Here is a 14,034-nt window from a genome sequence, read left to right on the forward strand (position 1 = left end):
TATTAGATAAGCTACAGTGTGTTAATCAAATATTTTCGTGATATGAGGGCAGTTGAGAAAACAGTACAATTTTTGCTAATGGCACTGGTAAGTAAACGGATCTATCATTACATTGTCATGAAAAGTGACATTGAGCAGAAACACCCTGCCAATCCCTAGAAGATAAGTATTTAATGTAATTAGACAGACACTGTCTCCTTTGTTGAACGTAGCATTAATCACCCAGAGAAGTCCAACTTTATATGAAATGGCTTTTTCTGATATGTCGTTGTATTAGAAAGCTTCTTACGTGGTTTTGTCGTAATGATATATTTGAAGAAATGACTGCTATAGCTATACAGTTTTCCTCATGACATATCTTGCTGTTCTATGTTCCATAATACTATTTTTTTTTTTATTTAGCAATGTTACATTATATAGCTGTGACTTGTTTCTAAGTCTAGAAACCTACATGCATTTGGAGCTGAACCTCTTTGAAACAGTTAATGCATTCAACTTATGAAATATAAAAGAAACACAAATAGCTTCCATTATGTTCTTCACTTCTTCCTATGTGGTGCTAGCACAGGTTCATTGTTATGGCATAAGCAAAATGTTTCTTGCCTCAAATGCTAGTTCATAATATCACACAAAAAAAGAACTTCTTTCTATGAAAATCTCATTGTTAAATTGATGAAAAATGTTGCCCCCTTCCAGAATTCATTGGCACTACATTTTTTTTTTTTCTTCCTCTGTTGCTTGTAATTTGTACTGTGAAATGCTGTCTGGTTATGTACTGGTATCAACCTGAATCAGTGCACAGCTGTGTCTTCCCACCTTCTCAGTGGTGCAGAGGGCTTTGAAGGGAAAGAATAGGGTTTAGTCAAAGATGACAGCGGACTTCACTGAGTAACAGGTGGAGGTCAAGTCAGTTTATTTGTTGGGATGAACAGAGTGCAGAGATGAAAAATCTTTGCCATAATAAGGTTTAGGAAGAAAATGCTGACTAGTCTAAGCTTTGATTCCAGCTGACAGATCTTTTTCTAGTGTTCATTACTTGATTTCACAGTTCAGGCAATTTTAAGAGGCTTAAAATTATATTTCTGCTCTCCTCTATAAAACTTTTCGATCACTTTCTAATTTTTGCTTTAAGTAAAGTTATAGGGACTCCCTAATTTATCACTCCTGCCTTTAGATTCTTACAAAGTCAATATCCCTTCAAAAATATAAGGATAAGTTGTTGTTTGGGTTTTTTTAAGACCCTTACTTTTACTGATTCTTTTTATAAATGAAGTAAAAATTTCACATATAGGCACCAATTCAATTAGAAAATTAAAACTTCAGAAAAACTCCCCTGAAAAGCGGATAGTAAAATAAGCATGATGCTTAAGAAGTCACTGTTCCTGTCTGGGCAGACGGGATTTTTATGTTACTGGTAGCAGCATTAATGAAGCTACGCCACCCCAGTGTGCTAAGTTTCAATCACCAAGTGCCGGTGAGCCATGCTCCATCCTGAAAGGGAGTCACAGCAAGACCCCAGATAATCAGAGCAGAACGTCCTGACATTGTGTGGCAGTGCTGGGACTGCGATGACCTGTCGGCATCGTTGCATATCAATGCAGCATCACAAAGGGATTTCAGAGGGCTGAGCTGTGAGTGTGTGAGTCTCTCCTAGGTTCGCCTCCTGCCCTTCCCCTGTGCCAGCTGCTGGGAGGGGAAGTTAGGCGTTTCTCCTTTCCTACCCTTTTTCTTCCACCACCACCACCTGCTTCCTACCTGCTGGAGTGGGCAGAATAGGAGTATCTTTAGCCATTTACTAAAATCTTCCCCCTCAGACTTTCTGTTACTTCTGCATTCATTCTTTGCAGGAAGAGGAAACTCACTGGTCAAACCCTTGGACACCAGAATAGTTGCATGCAGTTTCCCAGGGAGCCAGATAGCTCTAAAGCTTCCCAGTGAGTGACAGTTTCTCTCTTCTATTCTTCTGAAACATGTGTTTTACACATATACTGAAAAATGTTAATATCAATTTACAGCCAGATTCTTGATTTAAAAAAAAAAGAAAAATATATATATATATATATATATATAAAAAAAATCTCCCAAAGTATATACACTTAGAGCACCTCAGCACACATGTCACTTTTTTACGTAGGAAAAAGTGTTGGATGCTCTTATACACATAACATCATTGGGCTTGAAAGCTGTTAGCTTATTCAGAGTTAGTGGCAAGAACACTGGACTTGCCAGCACCAAACTGTGAAACCTTTTTTGTGTGACTAGTAGAACTCTCATGGGGGTAGAAATCCAAAAAAGGGGAGGAGGGGGGTGTAAATCTGTGCATTTGGATTCGAGTATCTTCAATACCATGATATCAGCTTTGTCCTAGAAGTCCTTGAATCACAAATCATTGGAGTCTGGGAGAGTATTTTGGAGAATTATCACTGTATGCTTTCCCTGGTCTTTTATTTTACTCTTTTCTAGGCATCCATTAGTTACCACTGTCAGAGAGAGGATACTGGGCTAGGTGGATCCCTGTAATCTGATTTGGCATGGCTATTTCTCTGTGTTCCTAAGCTCATGAGATCAAGTTATGTAGGATTATTTCATAATGCCAGAGCAGCAGTTTCTGAGGTTCGACAAAGCTATCTAGCAAAGTGTCTAATAAAAGAAAAATCCTGTCCCATACTGTAGTTTTCTTGGTCCAGTGAAGCAGCATCCTCATGCATACAAATCTTGTAAAGTTGCTTCTGATAGCTCCCTCTGTCCCTTCATTTTTGTAAGCTAAAGTGCCATTTTCCTTTTTACAGCTTAATTGAACCTAAATGCACCCATTTTCTGCAATGTGGTATTTTGGTAGTTTTGCTATTTGCTTGTAAGTTTTCCCTTAAGCAAACTGAAAGCTTCCCCTTTATCACTTCACTGGGCCAAGATTTCACACAGTATCCTGCTTGCTACAAAATATGATAGTGTTCTCTCTCACCTTGTTTCTTTTTTCTTCTTTTACTTTCTTTTATAAAATTAGGATATCTAAGAAACCCCGAACACCGCGGAGCACTACATGGTGGGTGTGCTTATTCAAACAATGCCAATGCTCTTGTTCTCGGTGCATAGACCTTTTGTGTTGGTTGGGGGGATGTACCAGGTGTCCCTCTTGTGTGGGTTCTCCAGTGCCTAGTAAGGAGAGAGCTCGTGCCAGCCACTTTGCGAGAGTGACAGCACTGGAGAGAGCACTTACATGTTACCTCTGCCCTTCCCATGCCTGTTCTCATGAAACTTACAGGGACTTTTCCCCTTTTTCCCTGCGAGCCCTCTGCCTCTCTGTCAGATGTGTTTTAAATTGCTCAGTAGATGAGAGAGGTGTTGGGCAGATCACACAAGCAGACCTGCGGGCGGCATGGTCATACACGGCTCCTCTGGAAACGATGCCAAAGCCAAACTGCTGTGCTCTGTCTTCTCTGCGATGGGAAGATTTTTTTTTTTTCCAGGGGGATTCTTTGTTCCTCCCAGAATGCTAAACCCACTGGGAATGCAGAAAAATGAGGCCGATTTCACCTATCTGATATCACCTGCCTGAGAGCCGATCTGCTGGAAAGCAAGTTTAAGTCCCTGCTGCCTGGGAGTTTAAGTCTCTGCCAAGCCTCCCCCAGGAGCTGCCGGTGGCAGGTCCGCAGTGCCATTCCAGCGGGCGCTCACCAGCGTACGACTGGCAATGGACACTTTCCAGTAAAAGAGCACAGCAGCCGTAGGTCAGCTACAAATTATTTTTTGTGTTACGGAGAAACGAGATGACTGTTCAGTCCTGTGACTGTCAAACCTAGGCAGTCATATGGTAAAAATACCAAGAACCGCTGGATAGCAATACATAACAGTTCCATGAGTACACTCTTGACCTGTCAAATTATAAATCCATTTCAGTTTGGTACGATGCACATGAATTCAGTTTGCAACTCTTTCTTTCTTTCTTTGGAATAATGTATAAACTCTTCACCTCAAATTGTGCAGAAATCAGGTGACTTTACAGTACATGGTAAATTACCTGAGTTATTTTCAATCCTGACGACAGCTCTTTTATTAATTAAAACATATGTTCAACGGCAGTGTATACCAATTAAGTCTTCAAAACCAATATTAACACCAAACTTAGTCGTGTCATCATAAAAGTCATTTAAGAACATTACCATGCAGTAACTGAGGTCACAGGTCGAAAAAATCTGCATATTTACCCATCTCCATCTCATGCCTTCGGCGTTTAGCAGCCATCATTGTTATATATAGCCTGGATACCCAATGATCTTTTGATGACATGCAAATAATGAGCAAAGGATTTTTGGGGGGAAAAAAAAAAAAAAAAAAAAAAAAAAAAAAACAACCAGAAAATTTGACTCCATCCTCTTCAGTTACTAAAATTCCCTTTAGTATCACTTGCAATTTAGCATCCATATGCATCTCAGGAAGATATAGTTGAAACATAAATCTATTCTGGGTCTTTTACTTGCAAAAATATCATACCTCAGCTATAATCATATGCAAAGACTTTTTAGAGGGCTTTGTAAATGCCATCCAAATTTATGATGGCATTTTTTGCCTTACAGCTATAGATGTTCCATCCCCAAAGCACCCACATAAAGGTATATTCTCCTATGGATGGCTGCAGTTTGTCCCTGCTGCTATATTCAATCCGCCAAGTATGCTGAAAAACTCTCAAACAACATTTGAAATGAAACAAATGTAGTCATGAATTTTAGACAAGATGTCTAAAGACGTCATTAGAAATTTTTTTTTATTCTTATTACAATATATATTTATACAATGCAAAATGATACTGAAACTAACATTAAATCAAAGGGAAAATTAAACTGTTATCTTGCTGTTTATTACACTTCCATTAAAGTTTTTAAATATAAAACTCATAAAATTGTATTTTGAAGAAACTGGTAATATGTTGAGTACTAGTTTATTAGTTATTGAAAGAACCACTTGGGTGACAAAGCAGGAATGAAGGCTAACTTAAGAGATCTAAAACAATCCAGATGATGCTGTAAACATAAGATACAAACAGATAAGGTAGTACACTCTGTGGGAACATTGCACCACACAATTTAAGGCAGATTTTAATGGGGTAGGATTTTAAAATAATGGTGAATATTGTAGCGCTCGGTTTTAAAATCCTGTAGGCAAGATTTTCCATCAGTATAAACTGATATTTCTCCTTTGTAAATGGAGCAGTGCTCATTTACAAAGGAGAAATTTCAGCCTTCTTTTTCCTAAGTGACATCAGAATTTTGATTCTAACTTGAATTATCATTTTTGGCTAAAAATTGCTGAGGAGTCCAAAAGCATTTAAAACCCAAAGCCATTGAATCCATTTAATGCGCCTTTGGCACCTCTCTCTCTCAGTCCTTTTTGAACATTCTGGTCCTCATTTTAATCAATCTCTTTTTATTAAGTTCTTTGGCTCATTTACTTGTACGTGCATTTGCTTTATTTTATTTGGAACATTTCTTTTGTAGTGTCTTGAAAAAGAGTTGTGACATTTCTTTTGGATAGCTTCTTAAGTATCTGGCAGTCACCTATGATACGATGTTGATGGGTACGGATAGATTAGCTCTGTTTTCCTGATGATCTGTCAGATGTCGAGTTCTGAGGAAACTGGTTGTGTGTGTTGGTGATGCATATGCAGGAGTTTGATAAGTGGATAGAGGGGGAGCTTTCATTTTTCTTCTGTAAAATCACTGTTTATTAAGCTGGATTTAGTCTTGTGAAGCGAGGTACTCACTGGCAGGTAGTTAATCAGTGATCATGGTAACTCAGAATGCAACCAGGGTAGCAAGTCTCCATTCAGAACTTTCATTCATCACTTCATTAGGATGAGTGACTTTCCATCTGCGTTTTATTTTGTGTATACTGGAGCAACTAATACAGTAAACTGATGGATGGCAGTTAGTGTGATCATATCTCAGCTGATGACAAATAAAGTTTGCTCAGCACTAAGTAGAACAGACTTACTATGACTGACAGTAGTATAGCCATCAAAATTTCAAGAAGCTTGAAATTAAAAATTCCCCAGAAAAAGAAGCAGTTGATCAGCATTTCTGTTGATACTGATTTCAGTGAAATTGCTGGAATAATTTGCATAGATGGATGAAAATTCCTTGAAAAATTCTTCCCATATATCAGTTTTTTCTTCAACAGCCAATTTGTTTTTCTGCATCATCTATTTGTTCTGCATGTTGTTGAGTTCATGGTCCACCTGGTAATATCTGAGCTTCCGTGATTCCTTTTCATAGTGTCCCTTGAGAATGAAGATCCAGACCATATTTCATCCATAGCTTTTGTTATAAATCTCCATCAAGAGTCTAGTGGCAGAGAGCTACTGGGAATATTGGGGTAATTATCCAAAACTCGTCTTTGGAGATGAGTATTAGCTGGTCTACCAATGTGGCTAGCTTGAGGTGGAGTTATTGTTTAAGATGTGTGCAGTCAGAATGATGTTAGTAATTAATCAAGTGAAATTGGATGGATATACAGGTATAGATACAGATATAGCTATAGATTCTGAGAGAAGGGAAATTGTTCTCCTCTTACACTGCTGTGACTCCATTCACTCCATCAAAGTTAATCTTAATTTCAGTACCTCTGTTAGTAAGGTGCATAGGTATATGGAAAATAGGTTCATAGATATTTATTTGTTCAGGGAAGGATTTGTGCATTCAATTCTCACGCATCATTTTCGGTACATTTAAATATATATCAGCCTCATACATGAAAATTTGAAGATCTTTAGCTGTACTCAAGGAAGACTCTTATGTGGTGCGTTTCTAGTACTGGCAAACATAAGGAGGTAGAGGAATTAAAACCATCACAATGCTCCAGTGCCCCTTAGAAGATGAGGAACATGAAGTATTCCTGTGCATTCACTGATTAAACTTGGGCTGGAGGTTTGCGAAGTGCAGAGTTTTGGAAAGTCTTACTGCGGGACTTCAACATCCATGCAATGGCTCCAGTAACCAGAGTCTCTCAAGGACAAGGATCCCATTTACGCTTGCATTATGCATTGAGCAGAAGGGTGTGATGCATGATGTGGAATGAACAAAATAACTTGTGTGTTTAGGGAAATGCCAAATTAATGAAAATTCAGAAAGCTCTAATGTTGAAAAGGCACACAGATTCCTTGATAGAAATATAATGCTGCTAACAGTTTCAAGATTATTGTTGTCTGAATTTTCTGCTTATTGTGTACTGCAATTAAAATTCTTTTTAACTGAAAAACCAATGTCAAATTAATATTTCCTTTTGGAAAAAAAATATGAAAGTACACATCTTGTTCCATTTAGCACCATTATGGTCTTTGATCTGGTTCCCTCTGTCCAGTGAAAAAAACGCATTCATGTTAATGGGAGCAGGCTAAGACCATACATGTTTGGCATACATACACTTATAGAATCACATGAACACACATACACTAAGTTAAAGTAACACACCCACTCAGACTTCCATCTGTGTTTTATGCCACAAATCCCTTTATTTTCTTTTTTATTTAGCAATTAACTTTTCCATTTATTCTGTAGTTAAAAGCTGCCGTAAGATGAAAATAGACTAAGTCTGATTTTCTTCTCTTGCACTCTAAATAACATTCAGAGGAGACTCAGACCTGAATTATGAAATCTGTATTTCCTAGAAGTGCCAGGTGTGACTGTGATTTGGACAACAGTCCTATACACAGAATAGTAAGAAACACTTTTAAACCCCACCTGGGTTACCCAGCCGTTGTGTTCTGGCTGTTCTTGTTTATTCCTTGCTTGGAGCAGATGGATAGAAAGAGGCAGGGAATGGGGAGGATCCTTGGCTCCATTCCCTATTCACCGGCCAGCGCAGCTGAGACGGGTTGGGGGATATTGTAATTTGTTGCTGCCCTGCACCAGAGAGGAGACAGAGGAGAATCGGGACTCAGAGGTGTCCTTACGAGCTGGCACTACCCCTTCCTTGGGGCCATGTGAAGTGCCGAAATCTGGTCTTTAGTGCAGTGGTCCCCAATATTCATTAGCTCTTGGGAACAATACTGAGGAAAGCCGTGCAAGGCAGCAGCATCCTCCCTGGGCTCTGCCCGGGGTAGCTTCAGTTTTAACTTTTTAATTTCCTGCATCCCTGAGCAACACAGGAGGGGAAGCTGCAGGCTTGGGACCTCTAAATGTGTTAAAACTCATTAGGTATGAAACAGAAGACCTTTAAAACTAGCCCAAGAGTCTCAAACATGGGTGCCAATAATTAAACACCTAATTCCATATTTAGTCATTTATCTCAGTTTCTGCCTCACAGTTGTTAATATACACCATGCCATCTCATAGGTGGCCTGATTTTCATAGGCACCGGGCACCTACAATGCTAACTCAAGTGTTGAGACTGCTTACCTAAGAGTGAGACTTGTAGTATCAGATTCAATTTTTTTCTGGGTGATTAAACTAGAGTTCCCTCGCTCTCGCTCTCAGCTCCTGAAAGAAGCTTCGATAGAATGACCAGCATTGTAACATATGGCTTAGCAAGGGGGAAAAAAAAGAAATTGAGTATTAGAAATGGATGGACTAAAGAATACGCAGGATATATCAGGCACATTAACCAAACATATGGTGCTAAATGAGATATTTTTTTTAAATTGCAAAAAAATTGACATTCCTGGCAGTCTCAAGGATAATGTGACATGGCTGTGATAAATTTAGAAGAATGGGACATATTTTGGCTTGTTCTTGGAAACCTTTTTCTTGCATGCCGACTGTATTTCTTCTTTTATTAACCCATTCAAAGAATGTTTGAATTTTGCTGCTAGAGCACCATGCTAGCGCAACATAAAATGTGAATGATGCTAATTGCTTTGCACTGCCTAACTTTCTGTCATACCCTCCCCTCTTAAAGGACAAAACATGCTTTGGAAATGAGCTGGCAAGCTCGTCTTATTCTTTCTCTTGGTCAATATTAAGTGATGTAATTAAGCTCCTGTTTGCATATTCTTCTGAACTAGGAAGCAGCCATTTTTTTCTTGAGATCTGATGGATATGATCACTCAAAATAAAATGTGTCATTACAAACCTTAAACAAAATAAAAACATGGTAGAGTTGGACTGTTCCAAACCAATACATTTCAGAATACCCTGACATAAAAAAACCCACCAAAGTAGTGATAATAATGGCAATCAGAATGATGATAACAAATATAACAAAAGTAGGAACCAATTATCGGTGCTTCAATTTGTCTTTCTACTCAATTTTACAACATAGTGCTACATTAAAATCTCTACTTTCACATGAAAACAGCTGCCTCGACCTTATAAAATCTATCCCTATATGAACATGACACTGCTTAGCATTGCCACAGCGCAAGGTCATTCATGAGCTTTGTTGTAGCTCCTCAAGTTCCAGTATTTGGACACAACCACATGAACTTGCTACAGCTTTAAACCATATTCCACTGTTCTCTCTGCCCCTTCCCCCTACCATGGTTTAGATGAGTCAAGCAGGTTTTTTAGCACAGGGGTAAAAGAACAGCTTCTTCACTTTCTCAGAAGCTTTATTATCTTTCCCATAACCCTGAAGAGGGTACGCAGCTAGAGGTTACGGGGGAAAGCAGGGAGTTCATGAGCCAGCTGAACCATACGGTGCACAGACTTAGAGATCTTACTCCTTCCACAACCTCTGTTGCTTGCCCAGGGCACAGGTACTCACGTCCCCTCCTGGATCTCTGCTCACGGGCTGTGGAACTGTCAGCTGCGTGGGGGACCTTGGGTTTCCACGCAAGAGAGCTGCACAACCTTGTAGTTAGAGCAGCTCGCAAGCAGGCGTATTTTACTGTGATAATCCCTGTGCATAAATAGTCGCTTGTCCTGTCCATGATATTTTGCACTTAGAGGGACGGAGCCTGCTACCTTAAAACCTTCCTGGGGGGCAAACCTAGCCCCTTCCACAGCCCAGCATAGAGAAGATGTACCCACGGCCTTGCTGCCAGCAGTGTAGTTCCACTATCCCTCCCCAAGCACAAACATCGCCACTGACCCTTGACTTTGTGTTTAGGACTGGGGTTGACACTCATTTGGTGTTTCCATCCCCAGTTCCTCCATCATAAGGAAATCTGGGTCAACAGCACCATTACTCTTTTGAGTATCCTTGTCCTGAATGTGGACACTCAAACACAGAGCAATAACCAAGTTAACATCCCAACATGCCATTTGAGCAGAAACTCAGCAGGCTGCATTGGAATATTTCATTGAAATACCTTAGTTCAGTCTCCTCTCCTCTCTTACCCCCAAACTGAACCAACTCTTTTTGCTTTTGTCCCTACTCCGAAGTCCTTAAGACCAATATGAAAAAAAACCAACCCAGTATTTTTCTTACACAATAGTCTGTCAGTTCTAAACTTTTATTTTTAAAAGATTAAGTATGTAACCTTTCTTGCTATGAGGAAAAAGCCACCACAACAGCAAACCCTTGTAGCAAACAGTTTTGAGACAGAAAGCTGCAAGTACAACGCTGGAACTCTAACCATTCCCTTACTTTATTTAACTTTCTGAAATATAAACTGCAAAACCTCACTGAAACCATTAAGACCCCAACAGTGCAGTGCATAAAGTACAAGAAGGCTCCTGCATATTGCAATCAACATCCCAGGGACTATAAAACTAGTGTTATTAAATATAAAGTTAATAATATTGTCCAGAGATAATATTGTCCAGGCCTCTCTCTTTACTTTTTAACAATTAAATTCTATAAAATACAGAGTTGGAAATAAGGTTGAATGACTTTGCTAGTGGAAGTTCAACTTCCACATTATCTGATATTTTGTTTTTGCACCTGAAACCTCAACTATTCTGCACCTTTGTGTTGCTATATCCCTAGGGATATGCAGAATGTCTGATGTACTGTATATACCGGAAATCATGTGTTTTCAGAGTATGTGCAGATAATCAGAATACCCATATGCCTCTAGAACTATAAAAATATAGAGAATAATACAGACACACATACATGTTCTTCATGTCTATGCTGTAATATTCTTTTATCCAAGCATAAATCATACGCAGAAAAGGCTCAGGTTTTAAGAGCCTGTTGCAATATATTCATTCCACTAATTTCTTTGGTGCCATGAGCTTGGTATGATATCAACAGGAGTTATTCTTACACAGTATAGCAAACTGGTCATATTAGCATTACACCTTTTCTGCCTGTCCACAGGAGAGGTTTCACCCAATGGCAACTTAACTCTGATTTTCATTGGAAGCCTTTGATATAGTTCAAGGGCATAATAACAACTCTGAAATAATTCCAGTGTGGCTTCTAATATCAAGACACAAATACCATTCACCCTTTAAAAAAATTTGAAAGCAAAAGGGAACCACATAAATATATTACTTTCAAATACCTTTGAAGTCAAGAGAGTAAGGAGAGGCAGAGTTTGAACTCAGAAAACTTCATTCTCTAGTTGTGCCTTGAGTCGTGCAGCACATTTAAAAGATCCATTTGCAATAATCTACTAAACCAGTGAGTGAAAGACAGAACTCATAAAAAGCCTGTAAAAATCCAAATGCTCCAGCTATTACAGATTTCTAAAAATAAAGCAGAGTAGGTTTCAGTAGCAATAATAAGCTGCATCTTATCCATATTTCAGATTTAAAAGAAAAATATGGCTGCCTTTTAGTACTCATTGCTCAGAGCAAACCATGGCCGCTTCTGCCTCAAAAAAGACCACAAATAAAAGTGAGCTTTCAGCTTGCTGTTGTATTCCGTTTCATTTGTCCTTTAAGTTTATCTAGCTGCTTCTGCACCCACTTTCACAATGCATAGGCTGTCGTTCCATGACCTAGCATTATTAAATTGCACTTATCAATCATTCTTGCCAGGAATGCCATCGCCAACTACATTAAAGAAGTCAGAGAAGTCTGGTTTCAGCAGTCCCTCGCCTTCGCAGACCTCCTCCCTTGGAACGGCTTTCACACAGCACCATCGACCTGTCATTACAGGACCCAGAGGTGAGGCCTAACCCAAGAGCCCCCAGGCAGCTTAAGCATTAGCCACGGCACCCAGTGTCCACCCCAGCACCTTTCCACGGAAAGTCATCGCCACGTGTGACCCACCCAGTGAGAGGCTCTGCTTCACAAGGTTGATAACCCAGAGGTTTTAGTTGTCAAGACCTGCGTTTGGTTTTGCTAGGCTGGGCTGTTTGGTAAAACTCCTGATGACCATTCAACAGTGCCTAAGGTGGAAACGCTGGTTTGTGGGGGCTTGGGGTTTTATTTGAAGAGGGTGGGGAAAGGGACAGAATCTGTTACAGAAAGCGTCTTCTGCTTATGTCCGTTCACAACATAGATTCATTCTAACTGCTCAAGACAGGGACCCATCACTCACTTCGAACCATGCCTGTCTTCCAGGACTATGGCTTTGTTTCTGACAGTCGTTTAGCGCTTGTGTTGTTGGTATCAGTGTGCTGAAGAACTGCCTTGTTAGGGGACTCCTTTGAAGCTGGTTCCTGCAATGCTTTGGCTGGTTTTCTTCACACTACTCTTCTGACTGACTTTCCAAGTAAAAGAGATGTCCTCAGGGTCTAGATGTGCTTATACATTTTTGTTAGAAAGATGCATTTGCATTTAGCCTAGAAAACTAAATGCAATACTCAGTTCACATTTGAAAAGGAACTCACTTGGGCATAGTAATATACACAAATGAATGAATCTCCTTACAAACCTTTTTGCAAGATAAAAAAATAGGAATGAATGGTCATGACATGTTTCTTTCTGCTATGAAATTTTGTCTCATTTAGAGAAGATTATTAAGAAATTGGTCAAATGGTGAAGCATAAAAAGGCATATTAGCAATTCATACTAGAAATTATTTTGAAATGTCTGTTTGGTTTAGTGTAGGTTTACTGAGGGCAGCATAAACCAGGAGGAGCCCCTTTGTCTGCGCAGTCCAGGTGATGCAGTGTGAAGTAGTGGAATTACACTAAGTTGAAGCGAGGTCAGAATTGCACTTAATGGGTTTTTGTGCTTTGTTAAATCTAGTTATTGTAGTTTGATTTGTTGTGGTTAATCCCATAAAAATTATTTATTACCCTTAGACACGCTAGATCCTCAGAAGATATTTAGGCATATAAGTTCTATACAGATTTCCCTTGAAATTTGGATCTGAGCTATCTGGCAAATATATCTTCTTTTAAAAGCTTTGATAATTGGTGATATAAGTGTGAATAATATGAATGTTCCATTAACATTATATTCAGTGCACATCAGCTGACTCTGAATTCCTGTCTTCTAGAAGTTCAGCCTTTTAGATTTGAGTTGTTGATTGATTAGTTAATAGCCCTTTCTGTATTTAGCTATGTTTTACCTCACACTTATTTTTAAGATCACTGAATGGCTTTCTCTGCCCCTGTTTAGACCCTGCGTATTTTGGATTTTTGTGTGGTTGAGAGAGGAAATGTATCACTGGTGAGGTCTTGTTTAAATCTCATCTACAGTCTGTTTTAACAAGACTTTTTCTGTGCACTGGGGGATATCCATTGGCTATGTGAGAAGAACATTCAAAGACAGTCAGAATTTGAAAGAGCAAATACAATGACTGGAGTTCCCAAATTCTGTTTGTTTGGAAGGAGATGTCTTTACTAACTCCATAAAGAAGTAACACTGTTTCTAGTCATCGTGGTTCCTAACAGGTTAAGCAAAAACAGTTCTTCTGTAACATCATGTAGAAGCATCTTCTATTTTATGCTTGTTCACAAACAAAGTCTTGTAGACTTTCAGGAAAAATCCCTCTGAATCCATCCATGGATTCTTTAAGTGTCATCATCCTGGAAAAAATCTTGTTCCAGACTTAGTTCTTTGTTCTTTTTGGACATTCCTCTTCAGTATTCTTCTCCCACAGCACACTGGCTGTGTTTATTTCTTTTCTACAACAATCGCTCTGTTAGTAAAGGGTAATACACTGAGATGGATTATTTTCTGCAAATCCAGCTTTGTTCTTTATCCCATTCCCTCCAGTGTACTTTAGGACAGTAAGCAGAAGAGAGAAGCTTTT

At 39.1% G+C, this 14,034-nt stretch overlaps 1 protein-coding gene across 12 annotated transcripts in view; it reads left to right on the forward strand.

Moving 5' to 3' along the window:
- Window positions 1-14,034, forward strand: part of NFIA (nuclear factor I A) — a 360,965-nt gene that overhangs the window by 294,585 nt on the left and 52,346 nt on the right. For 3 of the 12 annotated variants that reach the window (XM_030034253.2, XM_030034252.2, XM_030034251.2), the window contains exons 7-9: window positions 1,848-1,934; window positions 3,005-3,043; window positions 11,865-11,993. The exons of 4 other annotated variants lie outside the window; for them this stretch is intronic. In XM_030034253.2, the coding sequence (XP_029890113.1) occupies window positions 1,848-1,934; window positions 3,005-3,043; window positions 11,865-11,993 (255 nt within the window). The remainder of the gene's footprint in view (window positions 1-1,847; window positions 1,935-3,004; window positions 3,044-11,864; window positions 11,994-14,034) is intronic. 5 more of the 12 variants (XM_030034255.2, XM_030034258.2, XM_030034257.2 and 2 more) reach the window with 2 other exon arrangements.

This window comes from Aquila chrysaetos, chromosome 12 (assembly GCF_900496995.4).
Source record: "Aquila chrysaetos chrysaetos chromosome 12, bAquChr1.4, whole genome shotgun sequence".
NCBI lineage: Eukaryota > Metazoa > Chordata > Aves > Accipitriformes > Accipitridae > Aquila > Aquila chrysaetos.